The 19,362-nt window shown below is 40.7% G+C and overlaps 1 protein-coding gene across 2 annotated transcripts; it reads left to right on the forward strand.

The window, feature by feature from the left end:
* The first annotated feature begins 13,838 nt into the window (after positions 1–13,838).
* On the forward strand, positions 13,839–18,084 carry LOC124698980 (magnesium/proton exchanger 1-like). 2 transcript variants are annotated; one of them, XM_047231359.1, is made up of 9 exons: positions 13,839–13,985; positions 14,651–15,038; positions 15,116–15,291; positions 15,368–15,486; positions 15,597–15,745; positions 16,101–16,219; positions 16,729–16,945; positions 17,040–17,169; positions 17,443–18,084. In XM_047231359.1, exons 2-9 carry the CDS (start codon positions 14,693–14,695, stop codon positions 17,738–17,740), a joined length of 1,554 nt encoding a protein of 517 aa, XP_047087315.1. In that variant the 5' UTR covers positions 13,839–13,985; positions 14,651–14,692; the 3' UTR covers positions 17,741–18,084. The 2 variants fall into 2 exon arrangements, with proteins under 2 accessions (XP_047087315.1, XP_047087313.1); XM_047231357.1 differs by having other exon boundaries at positions 14,654–15,038.
* Positions 18,085–19,362: the final 1,278 nt, after the last annotated feature.

Genomic DNA, 19,362 nt, shown 5'->3' on the forward strand with positions numbered 1-19,362 from the left:
AAACAATTTTGTCAACGGTAGTAATAAATCATATGTGTTATGTATAAGATATCCTATAAGTTGCAAGCCTCATACATAGTATACCAATAGTGCTCGCACCTTGTCCTAATTAGCTTGGATTAACACGGATTATCATTGCATAGCATATGTTTCAACCAAGTGTCACAAAGGGGTACCTCTATGCCGCCTATACAAAGGTCTAAGGAGAAAGCTCGCATTGGATTTCTCGCTTTTGATTATTCTCAACTTAGACATCCATACCGGGACAACATAGACAACAGATAATGGACTCCTCTTTAATGCATAAGCATTCAACAACAGTTAATATTCTCATAAGAGATTGAGGATTAATTGTCCAAACTGAAACTTCCACCATGAATCATGGCTTTAGTTAGCGGTCCAATGTTCTTCTCTAACAGTATGCATACTCAAACCATTTGATCATGAAAATCGCTCTTACTTCAGACAAGACGAACATGCATAGCAACTCACATGATATTCAACAAAGGTAAAGTTGATGGCGTCCCCAGAAAACATGGTTACCGCTCAACAAGCAACTTATTAAGAAATAAGACACATAAGTACATATTCTTCACCACAATAGTTTTTAAGCTATTTTTCCCATGAGCTATATATTGCAAAGACAAAGAATAGAATTTTAAAGGTAGCACTCAAGTAATGTACTTTGGAATGGCAGAGAAATACCATGTGGTAGGTAGGTATGGTGGACACAAATGGCATGGTTATTGGCTCAAGGATTTGGATGCACGAGAAGAATTCCTCTCAATACAAGGCTAGGCTAGCAAGGTTGTTTGAAGCAAACTCAAGTATAAAAGGTGCAGCAAAGCTCACATATGAACATATTGTAACTATTATAAGACTTTACATTGTCTCCTTGTTGTTCAAACACCTCAACCGAGAAAATATCTAGACTCTAGAGATCAATCATGCAAACCAAATTTTAACAAGCTCTATGTAGTTATTCATTAATGGGTACAAGGTACATGATGCAAGAGCTTAAACATGATCTATATGAGCACAACAATTGCCAAGTATCAAATTATTCAAGACATTAAACCATTTACCACATGCGGCATTTTCCGTTTCCAACCATATAACAATGAATGAAATAGTCCAACTTTCGCAATGAACATTAAAGATAAAGCTAAGAACACATGTGTTCATACGAAACAGCGGAGCGTGTCTCTCTCCCAAACAAATAATGCTAGGATCCGATTTTATTCAAACAAAACAAAAACAAAAACAAACAGACGCTCCAAGTAAAGCACATAAGATGTGACGGAATAAAAATATAGTTTCACTAGAGGAACCTGATAAGTTGTCGATGAAGAAGGGATGCCTTGGGCATCCCCAAGCTTAGACGCTTGAGTCTTCTTAAAATATGCAGGGATGAACCACGGGGGCATCCTCAAGCTTAGACTTTTCACTCTTCTTGATCATATTGTATCATCCTCCTCTCTTGACCCTTGAAAACTTCCTCCACACCAAACTCAAAACAAACTCATTAGAGGGTCAGTGCATAATTCATATATTCAGAGGTGACATAATCATTCTTAACACTTCTGGACATTGCACAAAGTTACTGAAAGTTAATGGAACAAAGGAATCCATCAAACATAGCAAAACAGGCAATGTGAAATAAAAGGCAGAATCTGTCAAAACAGAACAGTTCGTAAAGACGAATTTTAATGAGGCACCAGACTTGCTCAGATAAAAATGCCCAAATTGAATGAAAGTTGCGTACATATCTGAGGATCACGCACGTAAATTGGCAGAGTTTAAATTTTCTACAGAGACTACTGCTCAAATTCGTGACAGCAAGAAATCTGTTCCTGCGCAGCAATCCAAATCTAGTATTGACTTTACTATCAAAGACTTTACTTGGCACAACAATGCAATAAAATAAAGATAAGGAGAGGTTCCTACAGTAGTAACAACTTCCAAGACTCAAATATAAAATAAAGTGCAGAAGTAAAATAATGGGTTGTCTCCCATAAGCGCTTTTCTTTAACGCCTTTCAGCTAGGCGCAGAAAGTGTGAATCAAGTATTATCAAGAGATGAAGCATCAACAGCATAACTTTTTCTAATAATAGAATCATAAGGTAACTTCATTCTCTTTCTAGGGAAGTGTTCCATACCTTTCTTGAGAGCAAATTGATATTTAATATTACCTTCCTTCATATCAATGGTAGCACCAACAGTTCGAAGAAAAGGTCTTCCCAATATAATGGGACAAGATGCATTGCATTCAATATCCAAGACAACAAAATCAACGGGGACAAGGTTATTGTTAACCATAATACGAACATTATCCATCCTCCCCAAAGGTTTCTTTATAGCATTATCAACAAGATTAACATCCAAATAACAATTTTTCAATGGTGGCAAGTCAAGCATATCATAAATTTTCTTAGGCATAACAGAAATACTTGCACCAAGATCACATAAAGCATTACAATCAAAGTCATTGACCCTCATCTTAATGATGGGCTCCCAACCATCTTCTAACTTCCTAGGAATCGAAGTCTCAAGTTTTAGTTTCTCCTCTCTAGCTTTTATGAGAGCATTTGTAATATGTTTTGTAAAGGCCAAATTTATAGTACTAGCATTGGGACTTTTAGCAAGTTTTTGTAAGAACTTTATAACTTCAGAGATGTGACAATCATCAAAATCTAAACCATTATGATCTACAGCAATGGGATCATTATCCCCAATATTTTGAAAAATTTCAGCAGTTTTATCAATTTCAGCAGTTTTAGCAGTTTCAGGAAATTTTGCACGCTTTGCACTAGGAGTAGTAACATTGCCAACACCAATTATTTTACCATTGATAGTAGGAGGTGTAGCAACATGTGAATCATTAACGTTACTAGTGGTGGTAATAGTACAAACTTTAGCTACATTATTCTCTTTAGCTAGTTTTTCATTTTCTTATCTTTCCCACCTAGCATGCAATTCGGCCATCAATCTAATATTCTCGTTAATTCGAACTTGGATGGCATTTGCTGTAGTAATAATTTTATTATCAATATCCTTATTAGGCATAACTTTCAATTTTAAAAGATCAACATCAGAGGCAAGACTATCAACCTTAGAAGCAAGAATATCAATTTTATCAAGCTTTTCCTCAACGATTTGTTAAAAGCAAGTTTGTGTACTAATAAATTCTTTAAGCATGGCTTCAAGACCAGGGGCTACACTCCTATTATTGTTGTAAGAATTCCCATAAGAATTACCATAACTATTTCCATTAGCGTAAGGATATGGCCTATAGTTGTTACCGAATTATTCCTATAAGCATTGTTGTTGAAATTATTATTTTTAATGAAGTTCACATCAACATGTTCTTCTTGGGCAACCAATGAAGCTAAAGGAACATTATTAGGATCAACATTAGATCTACCATTCACAAGCATAGACATAATAACATCAATCTTATCACTCAAGGAAGAGGTTTCTTCAACAGAATTTACCTTCTTACCTTGTGGAGCTCTTTCCGTGTGCCATTCAGAGTAATTTGTCATCATATCATCAAGAAGCTTTGTTGCTGCCCCCAAAGTGATGGACATAAAGGTACCTCCAGCAGCTGAATCCAATAGGTTCTGCGAAGAAAAATTCAATCCTGCATAGAAGGTTTGGATGATCATCCAAGTAGTTAGTCCATGGGTAGGGCAATTCTTCACCAAAGATTTCATTCTCTCCCATGCTTGAGCAACATGTTCATTATCTAATTGCTTGAAATTCATTATGCTACTTCTCAAAGATATAATTTTAGCGGGAGGATAATATCTTCCAATAAAAGCATCCTTACATTTAGTCCATGAATCAATACTATTTCTAGGCAGAGATAGCAACCAATCTTTAGCTCTTCCTCTTAAGGAGAAAGGAAACAATTTCAATTTTATAATGTCACCATCTACATCCTTATACTTTGCATTTCACATAGTTCAACACAATTATTAAGATGGGCAGCAGCATCATCAGAACTGACACCAGAAATTGCTCTCTCATAACAAGATTCAGTAAAGAAGGTTCAATTTCAAAGAATTCTGCTGTAGTAGCAGGTGGAGCAATAGGTGTGCATAAGAAATCATTATTATTTGTGCTAGTGAAGTCACACAACTTAGTATTCTCAACAGTACCCATTTTAGCAGTAGTAAATAAAGCAAACTAAATAAAGTAAATGCAAGTAACTAATTTTTTGTGTTTTTGATATAGAGAACAAGACAGTAAATAAAGTAAAACTGGCAACTAATTTTTTTGTGTTTTTGATATAGAGAGCAAACAAAGCAGTAAATAAAGTAAAACAAAGCAAGACAAAAACAAAGTAAAGAGATTGGATGTGGAAGACTCCCCTTGCAGCGTGTCTTGATCTCCACGGCAACGGTGCCAGAAAACAGTCTTGATGCGCGTAGTTAACACGTCCGTTGGGAACCCCAAGAGGAAGGTGTGATGCGCACAGCAGCAAGTTTTCCCTCAGTAAGAAACCAAGGTTATCGAACCAGTAGGAGCCAAGAAGCACGTTGAAGGTTGTTGGTTGCGGAGTGTAGTGCGGCGCAACACCAGGGATTCCGGCGCCAACGTGGAACCTGCACAACACAATCACAGAACTTTGCCCCAACGTGACAGTGAGGTTGTCAATCTCACCGGCTTGTCGTAAACAAAGGATTAAACGTATTGTGTGGAAGATGATGATTGTTTGCGAAGAACAAGTAAAGAACAATTGCAGTAGATTGTATTTCAGATGTAAAGAATAGGACCGGGGTCCACGGTTCACTAGTGGTGTCTCTCCCATAAGATAAGCGAGATGTTGGGTGAACAAATTACAGCTTGGGCAATTGACAAATAAAGAAGGCATAACAATGCACATACATATATCATGATGAGTACTATGAGATTCAATCAGGGCATTACGACAAAGTACATAGACCGCTATCCAGCATGCATCTATGCCTAAAAAGTCCACTTTCAGGTTATCATCCGAACCCCCTCCAGTATTAAGTTGTAAACAACAGACAATTGCATTAAGTATGGTGCGTAATGTAATCAACACAAATATCCTTAGACAAAGCATCGATGTTTTATCCCTAGTGGCAACAGCACATCCACAACCTTAGAACTTTCTGTCACCGTCCCGCATTTAATGGAGGCATGAACCCACTATCGAGCATAAATACCCCCTCTTGGAGTCACAAGTATCAACTTGGCCGAGCCTCTACTAGCAACGGAGAGCATGCAAGAACATAAATAACATATATGATAGATTGATAATCAACTTGACATAGTATTCAATATTCATCGGATCCCAACAAACACAACATGAAGGATTACAAATAGATGATCTTGATCATGATAGGCATCTCACAAGATCTAACATGATAGCACAATGAGGAGAAGACAACCATCTAGCTACTGCTATGGACCCATAGTCCAGGGGTGGACTACTCACACATCGATCCGGAGGCGATCGTGGCGATGAAGAGACCTCCGGGAGATGATTCCCCTCTCCGGCAGGGTGCCGGGAGGCGATCTCCTGAATCCCCCGAGATGGGATTGGCGGCGGCGGCGTCTCTGGAAGGTTTTCCGTATCGTGGCTCTCGGTACTGGGGGTTTCGCGACAAAGACTTTAAGTAGGCGGAAGGGCAAGTCAAGGGGCGTCACGGGGGCCCCACACAACAGTGCCGCGCGGGCCCCCTGTTGGCCGCGCCGCCCTACTGTGGCGGCGCCCCGTGGCTCCACTTCGTTTCCTCTTCGGACTTCTGGAAGCTTCGTGGAAAAATAGGACTCTGGGCGTTGATTTCGTCCAATTCCGAGAATATTTCCTTACTAGGATTTCTGAAACCAAAAACATCAGAAAACAGACAATCGGCTCTTCGGCATCTCGTCAATAGGTTAGTGCCGGAAAATGCATAATAGTGACATATAATGTGTATAAAACATGTGAGTATCATCATAAAAGTAGCATGGAACATAAGAAACTATAGATACGTTTGGGACGTATCATGTATCAAGCATCCCCAAGCTTAGTTCCTACTCGCCCTTGAGTAGGTAAACGATAAAAAGAATAATTTCTGAAGTGACATGCTACTAACATAATCTTGATCATACTATTGTAAAGCATATGAGATGAATGAAGTGACTCAAGGCAATGATGTATAGTTTGCTAACAAATAGATAACATATAGCAAAACTTTTCATGAATAGTACTTTCAAGACAAGCGTCAAAAAGTCTTGCATAAGAGTTAACTCATAAAGCAATAAATTCTTAATAAGAGGTTTTGAAGCAACATAAAGGAAGATTTAAGCTTCAGCAATTGCTTTCAACTTTCAACATGCATATCTCATGGATAATTGTCAACACAAAGTAAAATAATAAGTGCAATAAGCAAGCATGTAAGAATCAATGCACAATTGACATAAGTGTTTGCTTCTAAGATAGAAACAAGTAGGTAAACTGACTCAACATAAAGTAAAAGAAAGGCCCTTCGCAGAGGGAAGCAGGGATTAAATCATGTGCTAGAGCTTTTTAAGTTTTGAAATCATATAGAGAGCATACAAATAAAGTTTTGAGAGGTGTTTGTTGTTGTCAACGAATGGTAGTGGGCACTCTAAACCCCTTGTCAAACAGTACGTTCAAAGAGCGGCTCCCATGAAGGACGTTATCTCTACCAAGCAAGGTAGATCATCCCTCTTCTCTTTTGTTTACACATGTATTTTAGTTTTATTTATAGATGACACTCCTCCCAACCTTTTGCTTTCACAAGCCATGGCTAACCGAATCCTCGGGTGCCTTCCAACATTTCACATACCATGAAGGAGTGTCTATTTGCAAAATTAAGTTGCACCTGATGAATCAGGGCAAAACATGTGAAGAGAATTATTAGTGAAGGTTAATTAATTGGGGCTGGGAACCCCGTTGCCAGCTCTTTTTGCAAAATTATTGGATAAGCGGATGAGCCACTAGTCCATTGGTGAATCTGCCCAACAAGATTGAAAGATAAAACTCCACATACTTTCTCATGAGCTATAAAACATTGACACAAATAAGAGATAATAACTTTTGAATTGTTTAAAGGTAGCACATGAAGTATTTACTTGGAATGGCAGAAAAATACCACATAGTAGGTAGTTATGGTGGACACAAATGGCATAGGTTTTGGCTCAAGGTTTTGGATGCACGAGAAGCATTCCCTCTCAGTACAAGGCTTTGGCTAGCAAGGTTGTTTGAAGCAAACACAAGTATGAACCGAGTACAAAGCAAAACTTACATAAGAACATATTGCAAGCATTATAAGACTCTACACTCGTCTTCCTTGTTGCTCAAACACTTTTACCGGAAAATATCTAGACCTTAGAGAGACCAATCATGCAAACCAAATTTCAACAAGCTCTACGGTAGTTCTTCACTAATAGGTTTAAACTACATGATGCAAGAGCTTAAACATGATCTACTTGAGAGCTCAAAACAATTGCCAAGTATCAAATTATTCAAGACAATATGAAGCATTTTCTGTTTCCAACCAAATAGCAATAAATGCAGCAGCTTTTAACTTTTGCCATGAATATGAAAAACAAAGAACACAAGTGTTCATATGAAAAAGCGGAGCGTGTCTCTCTCCCACACAAGGATTGCTAGGATCCGAATTTATTCAAACACAAACAAAAATAAAAACACACAGACGCTCCAAGTAAAGCACATAAGATGTGACGGAATAAAAATATAGTTTCACTAGAGGTGACCTGATAAGTTGTCAATGAAGAAGGGGATGCCTTGGGCATCCCCAAGCTTAGATGCTCGAGTCTTCTTTAAATATGCAGGGGGCATCCCCAAGCTTAGACTTTTCACTCTTCTTGATCATATTATATCATCCTCCTCTCTTGACCCTTGAAAACTTCTGCCACACCAAACTTCTCATAAACTTCATTAGAGGGGTTAGTACTCAAAAAAATTTAATCCACTTTAGTTCTGTAGTGACACATTGCAAGAACTCAATAAAACATTAGCTACAGCTCTCCACGTCTAGAAAGCCTTACTTAAAGTCCACAAGAGACAATGCAAAAAACAGAGACAGAATCTGTCAAAACAGAACAGCCAGTAAACATGATTTTTTTCGAGGTACTTCCGTTGCTCAAATCAGAAAACTCAAAACTAATGGAAGTTGCGTACATATCTGAGGAACACGCATGAATTTTTTGCAGAATTTTTAGGTTCTCCTACAGAGAGATCTACTCAAATTCGTGACAGCTAAAAATCTGTTTCTGCGCAGAAATCCAAATCTGGTATCAACTTTCTATTAGAGACTTTAATTGGCACAACAATGCAATAAAATAAAGATAAGGAGAGGTTGCTACAGTAGTAACAACTTCCAAGACACAACAAAATAGTAGCAAAATAAAACATGGGTTATCTCCCAAGAAGTGCTTTCTTTATAGCCCTTAAGATGGGCTCAGTGATTTTAATGATGCTCACATGGAAAATAGAAAATGAAGCAAAAGGAGCATCAAGAAGCAAATTCAAAACACATTTAAGTCTAACCCACTTCCTATGCATAGGAATCTTGTACACAAATAAATTCATGAAGATCAAAGTGACAAGCATTGGAAGATAAAACACGAGTAACTTCAAAATTTTCAGCATGTAGAGAGGTGTTTTAGTACCATGAAAATTTCTACAACCATATTTTCCTCTCTCATAATAATTTCCAGTATCATCATGAATAAAATCAACAATATAACTATCACATACAGCATGCTTTCCATGATCTACAAACACATAATTTTTATCAAGCTCAAAAAGAGTGGGATCAAAACTTTCAAACCCACTTTTATCAATAATATAACAAGATGATTGATCAATCTCAGGACTCCTAAATAAAGTCAAGACCTCTCCAATCCCATTTTTATTAGTAGTACAATTAATATTATCAAGTAACATAGGACCATCATCTAGAGATTTATCATAAACATTTGCTAAACAAAACTCTTTAGTACCATGCATTTCGATATCAGGCACAAACAAAGCATTATCATAAGATTCATCAAAATAGCATGGATTATCATAGATAACAGTAACATAATTATTCTCACAAGTTTTGCTCATAGGGAATATTTCAAGAGAATCCACATGAACATAACATTCATCCTCCTTTGGTAAACATGGAGGACAATCAAATAGTGTAAGAGATAAAGAGTTACTCTCATTAGAAGGTTGGCTTGGGTAGCTAATCCATTCTTCCTTCTTTTGTTCATCACTCTTCTCCTCTTTTTCATCCAATGAGCTTTCAGGTTCATCAATTTCTTCTTTCACAGGTTCCTGCAAATTGTGAGTGCATTCTTGTGCATGAATGAGTCTCTCTTTATAATCAATGATATAAGGATTATTGCTGTAATGTTCTATGCAAAAATCAAGGATAGAAGAGACATAATCTTTAAGGTTCTTACAAGCAACACAGGTTTCATAATTTTTAGACATGAAGGATTCTATTTCAGAAGCTCCCATAAATAAAACAAATTGTTCTACTTCTTCGAACCCAAGATGAATATAGTTATTCCAATGATAGTTCACAATTAAAACTTCTTCACTAAAGCCACATTAGAATTTAAGATGTTTAGTATCCTGTTTAGAGCAACAGTTTATATCATGGCGTTTAAGCAAGATTTTAGCAATTGTATTCAATTTTTCTAACACGACACTCATGACTTTACCCTTTCTTGATTCTCTATAATTTATATATAATTCTATAAGCTCTGTCAAGGTTGTGGGTTCTCCCATAACAACAGTTTTTAATTTTTCGATTTTTCAATTTTTTATGGATTTTCGGGTATATAAGAAAAATAAAACAAGACAAAAACAAACTAGACAGAAGTAAACTAAGCAAAATAATACTAGACAGAAATAAACTAAGCACAAATAAACTAGACAAAAGTAAACTAAGCAAAACAAAATAAAATAAAAACAGAGAGAGAGGTAGAGTGTACTCCCCAGGTGAACTTATGAGTAGAGCTATGCTCCCCGGCAACGGCGCCAGAAAATAGTTGCTGGCGTGCAGTTGACGTGGGAGTTAGAAATATTTGTGGTGTAACTTTTCTTCAGGTCCCCGGCAACGGCGCCAGAAAATAGTCTTGATAACCCACAAGTATAGGGGATCGCAATAATCTTCGAGGGAAGTAAAACCCAAATTTATTGATTCGACACAAGGGGAGACAAAGTATACTTATAAGCCTTAACAACTGAGTTGTTAATTCAGCTGCACCTGGAAAAGCACTAGTAACAGGGGTGATGTGAAAGCAGCAGTAATATGAGAGAAATAGTAACAGTAACACAGCAGCAGTAGCAGTAACACAGAGGCAATGGCACCAGAAAATAGCTTATACTACTTCTAATGGCATATAGGACCGAGTGAATATTTGATGATGAAAGATGAACCGGGGTTCCCAACTATCTACACTAATGGTAACTCTCCAATAACAAGTGACAAGTGTTGGGTGAACAAATTACAGTTGGGCAATTGATAGGATTGAAATAGCATTAAGACGGAACATCAAGTTTATTAATTATGTAGGCATGTTTTCCATATATAGTCATACGTGCTCGCAATGAGAAACTTGCATAACATCTTTTGTCCTACCAGCCGGTGGTAGCCAGGCCTCTAGGGAAACTACTGGTAATTAAGGTACTCCTTTTAATAGAGCACCGGAGCAAAGCATTAACACTTGGTGAAAACATGTGATCCTCATGTCTAAGCCATCCCCTCCAGTTATCCCAGCTTGTCGTCACTTGGGGCCTCGGGTTCCGGACATAGACATGTGCAAACAACTTGTAGATACAATCTAAGCAATAATTATAGAGCTTAAATCTAAGATCATGCCACTCGTGCACTAGTGACAAGCATTACACACAACAAGATTGCAGCAACAATTACTTCACAAACTTTATAGATAGACTGATCATAATGTAACAATTCATCGGATCCCAACAAACACAACACCGATTACATCAGATGGATCTCAATCATGTAAGGCAGCTCATGAGATCATTGTATTGAAGTACATGGGAGAGAGAGAGAGTACCAACTAGCTACTTCTAGAACCCGTAATCCATGGGGGAACTACTCACGGAGCATGATGGAGGCGGTGGCGTCGATGGAGAAGACTTCCGGGGGCAATTCCCCGTCCCGGCGGCGTGCCGGAACAGAGATTTTGTCCCCCGAAACTCATCTTCGCGATGGTGGCGGCTACGGAACACTTCGTGGAATATCGTCTGGTGTTTTAGGGTTTTCGCATCTGGAGGATTATATAGGCGAAAGGGCGGCGTCGGAGGGGTCCCGAGGGGCCCACCCCATAGCTGGGAGCGCCCCCCTCTTGGCCGCACCGCCAGGTGGTGTGGGGCCCCCTTGGCCCCTCTCCGTCTCTCCTTCGGTGTTCTGGGTCCGTCTCGGTATAATAGAAGGTTTGGCTTTTGTTTCGTCCAATTCTGAGAATATTTCCTGTGTAGGATTTCTGAAACCAAAAATAGCAGAAAACAGGAACTGGCACCTCGGCATCTTGTTAATAGGTTAGTCCCGGAAAATGCATAAAATCATTATAAAGTGTGAGCAAAACATGTAGGTATTGTCATAAAACTAGCATGGAACATCAAAAATTATAGATACGTTGGAGACGTATCAATGAGCCCTCTCATTTGAATGGAAATTTACTTATTCTTTTCGAAATGCAAACTGTAGCATCGGTGGATGCATGCATCTTTTATTGCTTTATTAAAAAGTATGTCTTATAGAAGATTACATCAAGGGTAGTAAAGGATTGATAACATGGAGCAACTTTGTACTAACATGTTATCTAAGATTAAAACGCCGGTTGTACAAATCCGCGCCACCCTCTCGAGCCGGTTGCACCTAGTATTCAAATCGTTGCGTTTGTCAATTGGCTGTATAAAATGTGGAAAACTTTCACTTCCCAGTCTATAAATTATAAGCATGAATACTATAAATTTTAATCTTGATTAAAGCTCAAGCCTAATTTTCATAATAAATTGCATAAGTACAAGAAAAGGCCCTGTTTCTCAAGTATAAATAAGGAAATCCCATTACTAATCATCGCTGTCTCAGCTCTCCTCGAAATAGGCTTTCGCCCCGCTTTATAAATAAATCCACACACGGCCAAACCGATACAAGGTAGAGAGGGAAACCTCTTACAAAGCAGACCACAAAAAAAGAAGTACAGGAGATGCCACACCCTCCACAATACAACCGAAACAACCGACTAAAGTTGAGACACCGCCCCCTTGTGAAGCCACCGGACATCGTCATCTCGTACCACCAAGTTGTTGCTGGGAAGGGCCGCCTGCCCTCCCGCTCCGGGCCGTGGAGCGCCGATCCTGCCAGCAGCCAAGAAGTACCGAGAACGAAGACCACAATATCACGTGTAAAAGATAAGAGGCCGCCAAGTCCGCCCTACGTCGGGACGGAGAGCACCAAAAGAGGATCTGAGCATGCCCGCCGATGACGACGAGGGCAAGCCGAAGGTACCCAAGCTCCACGACGACGCCCCCAAGAGGGTGACGACGCTAGGCGCCGCCGCCATCGAGACCGAGAACGATCAAAGGTTTACACCCGTAGCTCTAGCATGGGGGAGCGACCACAACGGTGCCCCTAAGAGGGACACGACACCCACATGCGCCGTCACCGTTGGCGCAAAAGCGCTGGGCTTTCGCCCGAAATCAACTCCCACCACACCAAAGGAACCATGGGCAGCCCGCCGACACCAAACAAAGCCTCCGAGACATGGTCTGGGAGCCGCCACTGCCGAAGCAGCACCAACGCCCGGAAACCCCACCGCCAACTCCACGCCATCCCCATGACCTAGGAGTAAAGCCACCACCGCCGCTACGTCGCCCGCCGGAAAGCCGACCGTGCAGTTTCCAGGGCGGCCGCCCTGGCATCCAAGCTCATCCCATCCGCCGGTAGCAACCTCCAGCCAGACCAGTAGTGAGGGCAAGATCGGCAGTGACCGGACAGGGAACAGAGAGCAACCCAACCCGGCATGCAGTGGCTGCCAACCGAAGGCCCGCCTGGCCCCGGTATGGCCTCCGGTCGCGCGGCGGTCGGAGGAGAGGCACTGGCACCTCCCAGACTCCCGGCGCCGCCACGAGATGCCGACCAGCGCACACAGCAGGGGCCCGCGAGGCCCAAATCGGGCCCAGATCTTGCCCGCCTGGCCCAGATCGGGCCCAGATCTCACCCGCGTCGCCCTACTGCCGCACCGCGCCGCCGGAGGTCGCCGCCGTCCCAACCAGACCCCGCAGCTCCGCCACCACTGCTGCTAGGCCGACCCCCGCCGCCAGAGAATGGGGCCGAGCCTGCGCCACTCGAGAAAAACCACCCGCCGCCGCGGCTGCAGCCGGCAGCACGCCCTCCTGAGCACGCCCGCCCGAGCACGAGGTCACCACACCGCCGGAGATCCGGCCGCGCCGCCGCGCCCCTCGCCAAGCACGCTGCCCTCGACGGCCGCCACGACCTGTGCCGTTTCTCCGCGCGAGGGGGAGGGAGAGTCCTGCCGCCGCCAGCGCCCAGGCTTTGCCCGGCGACGCCGTCCGACGGCGGCGAGGAGAGGGGAGGGGAGGAGGAGGGGGGCTAGAGGTGGGGGAGGCTAGGGTTTCCTTCCCGCCGCCCACGGGAGCGACGCAGGAGGGCACTGGGAAAAAGAAAAAAACCGCTGTCTCAGCTCTCACGGGTATTGGGAACCGGTTCCCAGTCCCAGATACGAAAACTAGCAAAAAGGCTAAAAAGGAGGCCTTTTTCTGTTTCCATCACCACAACAAACCAAAAGAAGAGACGATTCCCAGATTCGGAAACAGAGAAGACGAACAATTTAATCAGACAGGAGTGGCACGCACAGACGTCACCGCCTCGGGGGAGCTCACATCGCCGCTGCTTCTCCGGCCACCTCTTCTTCCTCAACACAGGTAACCCATCGACTCTAGTCCTTCTCTCCCTCTCGCTGTATCTCTCCTCGATGCACCTTCGCTTCCAAGAATTCGGGAAGAATCTCATCTCCCCCCTCGACCCGTGAAAACGATTTCTTTTCCTACTAGAACTCGTTAGTTTCATCCTACCCAGATCCCCGGAGGAGCTCCAAGCCTGCAGCAACCTGTAGGCAAAAACATGTGGATTAAAGAGTTCGTATATCTAGGGAGTCAGTGTACCAAAAAGGATGTTCCCTTTTCTATTTGGCTCAAGTGTTGTTAATTCGCACAGTTTGCTTTATGATATTCTGGTCGGGACTTGGGAGCCAACACATTGATTGGATTAGTATATTCCACGAAGCTCCTTTCTGACCTTGTTGTCATCTTGTCCCTTAAAAAACTGTAAATACTAGTATCTGAAAGAAGACATTAGTTTTCCATGATGTTAGGAAGTGCCAATTTATCTTCAGAACCTGTAAATACTATTTGCTAGCTTGCCAGATTCACTCCTGTGATCACATTCTTTCTATCAAAGGACTCTTTTAATGTTTGTCAAGTTTATTGTCCACCTGCTTAAGCTGGGTCCTTAAGTTCATTATGTATGTGGACGTATCATGTTGGTCTTTTTTTTTTCCGCTTCCTGACGATATATGTATTGGTTGTAGCAGGAATATGTCATAAATCGTATAATTGTTGCCAACATTACGATGGGAAGTACTGCTCCGTCATGCGATGCTTACCTGTTTTTCCATGGTGAAACTCTACTTCCAAATGGTCTCCGTGCTTTCCTTTGTACTGCTGCCCTCGCATACTGTTTTATTGGTTTATCTGCGATCACTGCCCGGTTCTTCAAGTCGATGGAGAGTATCACAAACCACTCTCGGGAGATTGTCACAGTTGATCCACAAACGAATACGCCTATAGTGAAGCAGGAGAAGGTTTGGAACTACACTATAGCAGACATTGCTCTGCTTGCTTTTGGTACCAGCTTTCCCCAGATCTCCCTTGCAACGATCGATGCAATCCGTAATCTTGGTCAACTGACAGCAGGAGGTAGAAACTAACCAATTGATGTAAAATTTTCTACCAAATCATATTTAACTGTATTTAATTTGGTATTGTTAGTGCAGGTTTAGGTCCGGGTACCCTTGTGGGTTCTGCTGCGTTCGATCTTTTCCCGATCCATGCTGTCTGTGTGATTATGCCAAGGGGGGGCTCTATGAAAAAGATTTCGGATTTGGGTGTTTGGTTAGTTGAGCTGTTTTGGTCATTCTGGGCGTACGTTTGGCTGTATATTATATTAGAGGTAAGTCACATTTTCTTGTTCTGCTATCTAACTGTAAGTGCAGTTGGTCATCATGTGCCCTTTGTACCGCGTGCAGGTGTGGACACCTAACGTGATTACCCTCTGGGAGGCCTTGATAACAGTCTTGCAGTATGGATTGCTTTTGGTTCATGCATATGCACAGGATAAGCGGTGGCCCTATGTCTCAATCCCTTTGTATGGTTCTAGTCCCTGAACATATATTTCTTTTCTATTTTTCCTGTGGTTCTAGTAGTCCCATAACAATAAACTTTTCTGATGCTCGTAATTTAATTTGTTGCAATCAGGGTAAGAGGTGAGAGACCTGAAGATTGGGTTCCAGCAGAAAATGCTTCAGTTGATTGTGACAAAAACTGTGATGAGACAAGTGATATACTTCCTAGCCAGAATGATGATATTGCTGATATATTCTCCATACATTCTTACAATGATGCAGGTATACATATTTCTGAATTTTGGGTACTGTTCCCATGAATTTTTAGAATGTAACCATAAAAAGTGCGGTCAAAATGTATTCGAGGACAATTTTTTTATTTAAGTTCATATCAGTTGATAGATTGTTTCAGTATTCATTTTAGATGCTTTTCCTGTTTCAAACTTCATGGGGTGAGTTACAACTTTAGGAGTTATGGCGATATTCCAGATCTCACTGTTTTTTTATCAGTGGTATTTGGAAAGATAGTTGTGCTTCATGCAGAATTGCAGATTGACTGTCAATTAATATTTCGTCTTACAGTTCACAGCTAAAACATATTTTTAAAAGTAAATTCTTATATGGTTGAACATCCCAGGGTATCATCATGTTCCAGAAAAGGATATAGAGGAATCGTCAAAAAGGGAGCTTGTAGCAAAGAACACATATGATGATACCTGCTGGCTTTCCATTTGGCGGCAGCAATTTGTTGAAGCTGTAATAGTCATTTAATTCATCCACATTCCTTAGTTTACCAATGCTGCTCCTCATTCCTTTCTTGCCAGAATACTGTTCCTTACTTACACTTAGCTCAAACTATGAGAAGCATGTTAATTTTTTGTTTTATACAGTTGAGGAATTTTATTGCCAGGTACCCATTTAGGGAAACTATATATTATGAATATAATGCTTGGAGAACTTACACTGTTGAGATGATTTTATCTGGTACTTATCATGCTGAAATTAATTGCATGGACCCCTTCTCCAGTATCCTTTGCTATTTCTTGTTTGCCACTTTTAATTATAGTTTGATTTAACAGTTTTCCTTAAAAAAATTACATTATAAGCCTTTTTTAAGAGAAACTAGAGGAAGTACCTCTAGGCTCTAGAGTACACATTATAGCCACGTTGAAAGTTTCATCTTGTCTGTGATAACTAACATGGGGATGCAAACCATACTTATTTCTTCAGCCTAGCATATTAACTAATTATTTTAATATATGCAGTTGGAGAGTCCTGAGCAAAGGAAGATAAATTCTGTCTGCTTGAGATTCATCATAATATGTTGGAACTCGATCATTGCTCCTTGGAAAATATTGTTTGCTTTTGTGCCACCATATCAAATTGCACATGGCTGGATCGCTTTTATTTTCTCCCTGATCTTCATAAGTGGTATTGCCTACGGGGTTACCAAGATTACAGATCAGATAAGCTGCATCACAGGTTGGAACATTCTCTTGCATAAGTATGATTTTCATCAGCTCACCGAGATGTAACTCCCTTTATAGTGATTTGAAAAAATCTACTTTCTGTGTAGGAGTAAACCCATATGTTATAGCATTCACAGCACTGGCTGCTGGAACCTCGTGGCCAGATCTAGTTGCTAGCAAGATAGCTGCTGAGCGTCAAGTTACTGCAGACTCTGCAATAGCAAATATCACTTGCAGGTTCATGTCTACATGTTCTCTTGAACCAGTTCTTCGCCTTAACATATTGCTGTTAATTTCTCAAACTAGAACTAGCATGGGTGTGGGTGTTTCCATCACCGTCCATTTATTCCTCGAGATTTGTGCTCACCATGGTAGATGGAAAGATTTCTTTCTCTCTCCTCTTTTTATCCAAATCTCAAAGCACAATGGACGGTGACGGAAACATCCACACCCATGCGTGTAAGTACAAAAGTATCTCAAAGCACAATTGATATTTTTTCTTTGTTGCAGCAACTCTGTAAACATATATGTTGGCATTGGTTTCCCATGGTTGATCGACACACTGTACAATTACTTTGTCTACCGGGAACCTCTGTACATAGACAATGCTGCTGGTCTGAGCTTTTCCCTACTGGTCTTCTTTGCAACATCGTTTGGGTGTATTGTGGTTTTGGTTCTGCGCCGCATTTTAATTGGTGCTGAGCTTGGGGGCCCTAGGCTGTGGGCGTGGGTAACATCAGCCTACTTCATGGTCCTTTGGGTTGTTTTTGTTGTACTTTCTTCTCTAAAGGTTTCTGGAGTAATATAACTTCGATAGGTATGAAAATGTTGGTTGTACCTAGTGAGAGAGAAATGCTGGATCTTAAATTTTATATTCCCTTTCACTCTGCTTTGGGTATTTATGTGAGAAAAATGGCCAAAGTTAGAGTTGTTCTATTGTGTACTGTAGAAGTGTAGATACATGCATCTCTGTATTATTCATTCAAGCCGAACATCTCATGTGCTATATTCATATAAGATGGATGTCTGTATATAGGAGTACACAACACTTGTGCGAGAAATATACGGGAAACATTTTCTTCTGGAAGTACCAGAGTTGTACAACAAATACTAGCAGATGCAGCATGGTATTTTTTAGCGAGCTCAAGTAGAGATTGCCAGTGGCTGAAGTAATTAGTAACAGCTGAGCGACTGTTTCTATCATCTAATCCTTGCACATTTATGTCGAGTTCCATGCCATTTGTTGACGCACTTGTATTTATCTTTGAACTATTTTTAATTTCATATCCAGATGGTCATATGCGCATGGGAAAAAAGAAACTTCTGCCAGTGCACTAGTGATTTAACTGTCAATATTTTTAACGGTTTACGATATCACATTGTATTAACCCATTCTGAAAAAAATACATATTCTGATGTAAATTTTTTTTCCTCTAGAAGATATACTTTCAGCTATTATATATGGCAATCTATGATATAGGTTACAAATGAGAAGAAATTACTAGTACAGTCTTTCCTTCTAGAAGTATTATATATCTCTGCATTACCGTATAACTAAATAGTAGGTGAGTGTGGCGTTTTTGAGCTCGGGCTACACTCTTGATTACGTATAACTAAATAGTCAATCAAATAGTACACATAATAAGATTATAAACCCTAAATAATCGCCATCTTAGGAGAGAACTAAAGAATCAGAATGTTGATATAACCAACCAACTCTTCAACATACCTGTTTACCCTTTGCTAGTTCTAGAATAATCAAGAATCAAGTTAATCCTAGGTCAACTCTAAAACCAGTAGACTTGCTTTGAGATTCGTACACATCAGAATTACACATGGATGTGTAATTACACGTGAGTATGTAGTTGCACTTCTTTTTCCTAATTACGCATGAAATTGGGTGATTGAGAATTAAGTTTGTTTTAGGTTGACCGATAACTAGCTGGCTTTCACACTGTTTTTCTTTGGATTCATAAGCGTGAGCAAAAATAGAGGTAAAAGAGTCCATGTTGTGAACCGTGTAGGTGGGTGTAGGGTGGAGAAAAACTGAAACCCTACAAATCATGTAAACCGGTTGGTGAGGAGCTAGTTTATTTTCTTTCACAAACTGGTAAAAAAAAAAACCCAAACCGGTGAAACTGTATTTGCCCGCCTCTAGGTGGGTGTTAAATTTGAAATTATGTTAGTTACGGTGGTTGTTGCAAGATCTTAAGAGAAGTTAACCGTGAGAAAGTTCAGTATCGAGCACTAGACATTCGCTTGCAGGCGATTAGGCATGAGCGTTGTCCAAATGGAGTAGAAAGGCGAAAATGCCTGGAGAATTCTCAAAAATTTGTAAACAACAGGTCAGGTGAAGGAGAGACGTTCATGGTCGTCGACGACATAGACAGGTCAAACCATGGGACTACGACCTAATGCAAGAACTAGCAT

This window comes from Lolium rigidum, chromosome 3 (assembly GCF_022539505.1).
Source record: "Lolium rigidum isolate FL_2022 chromosome 3, APGP_CSIRO_Lrig_0.1, whole genome shotgun sequence".
NCBI lineage: Eukaryota > Viridiplantae > Streptophyta > Magnoliopsida > Poales > Poaceae > Lolium > Lolium rigidum.

Bases quoted from the DNA above. Each gene is read 5' to 3' on its own strand.
- LOC124698980 (XM_047231359.1), top strand. From the start codon at position 14,693: ATGGGAAGTACTGCTCCGTCATGCGATGCTTACCTGTTTTTCCATGGT. The intron at 15,039-15,115 runs GTAGAAACTAAC...TTGTTAGTGCAG, and splicing joins TGGTCAACTGACAGCAGGAG to GTTTAGGTCCGGGTACCCTT. The intron at 15,292-15,367 runs GTAAGTCACATT...TACCGCGTGCAG, and splicing joins GGCTGTATATTATATTAGAG to GTGTGGACACCTAACGTGAT.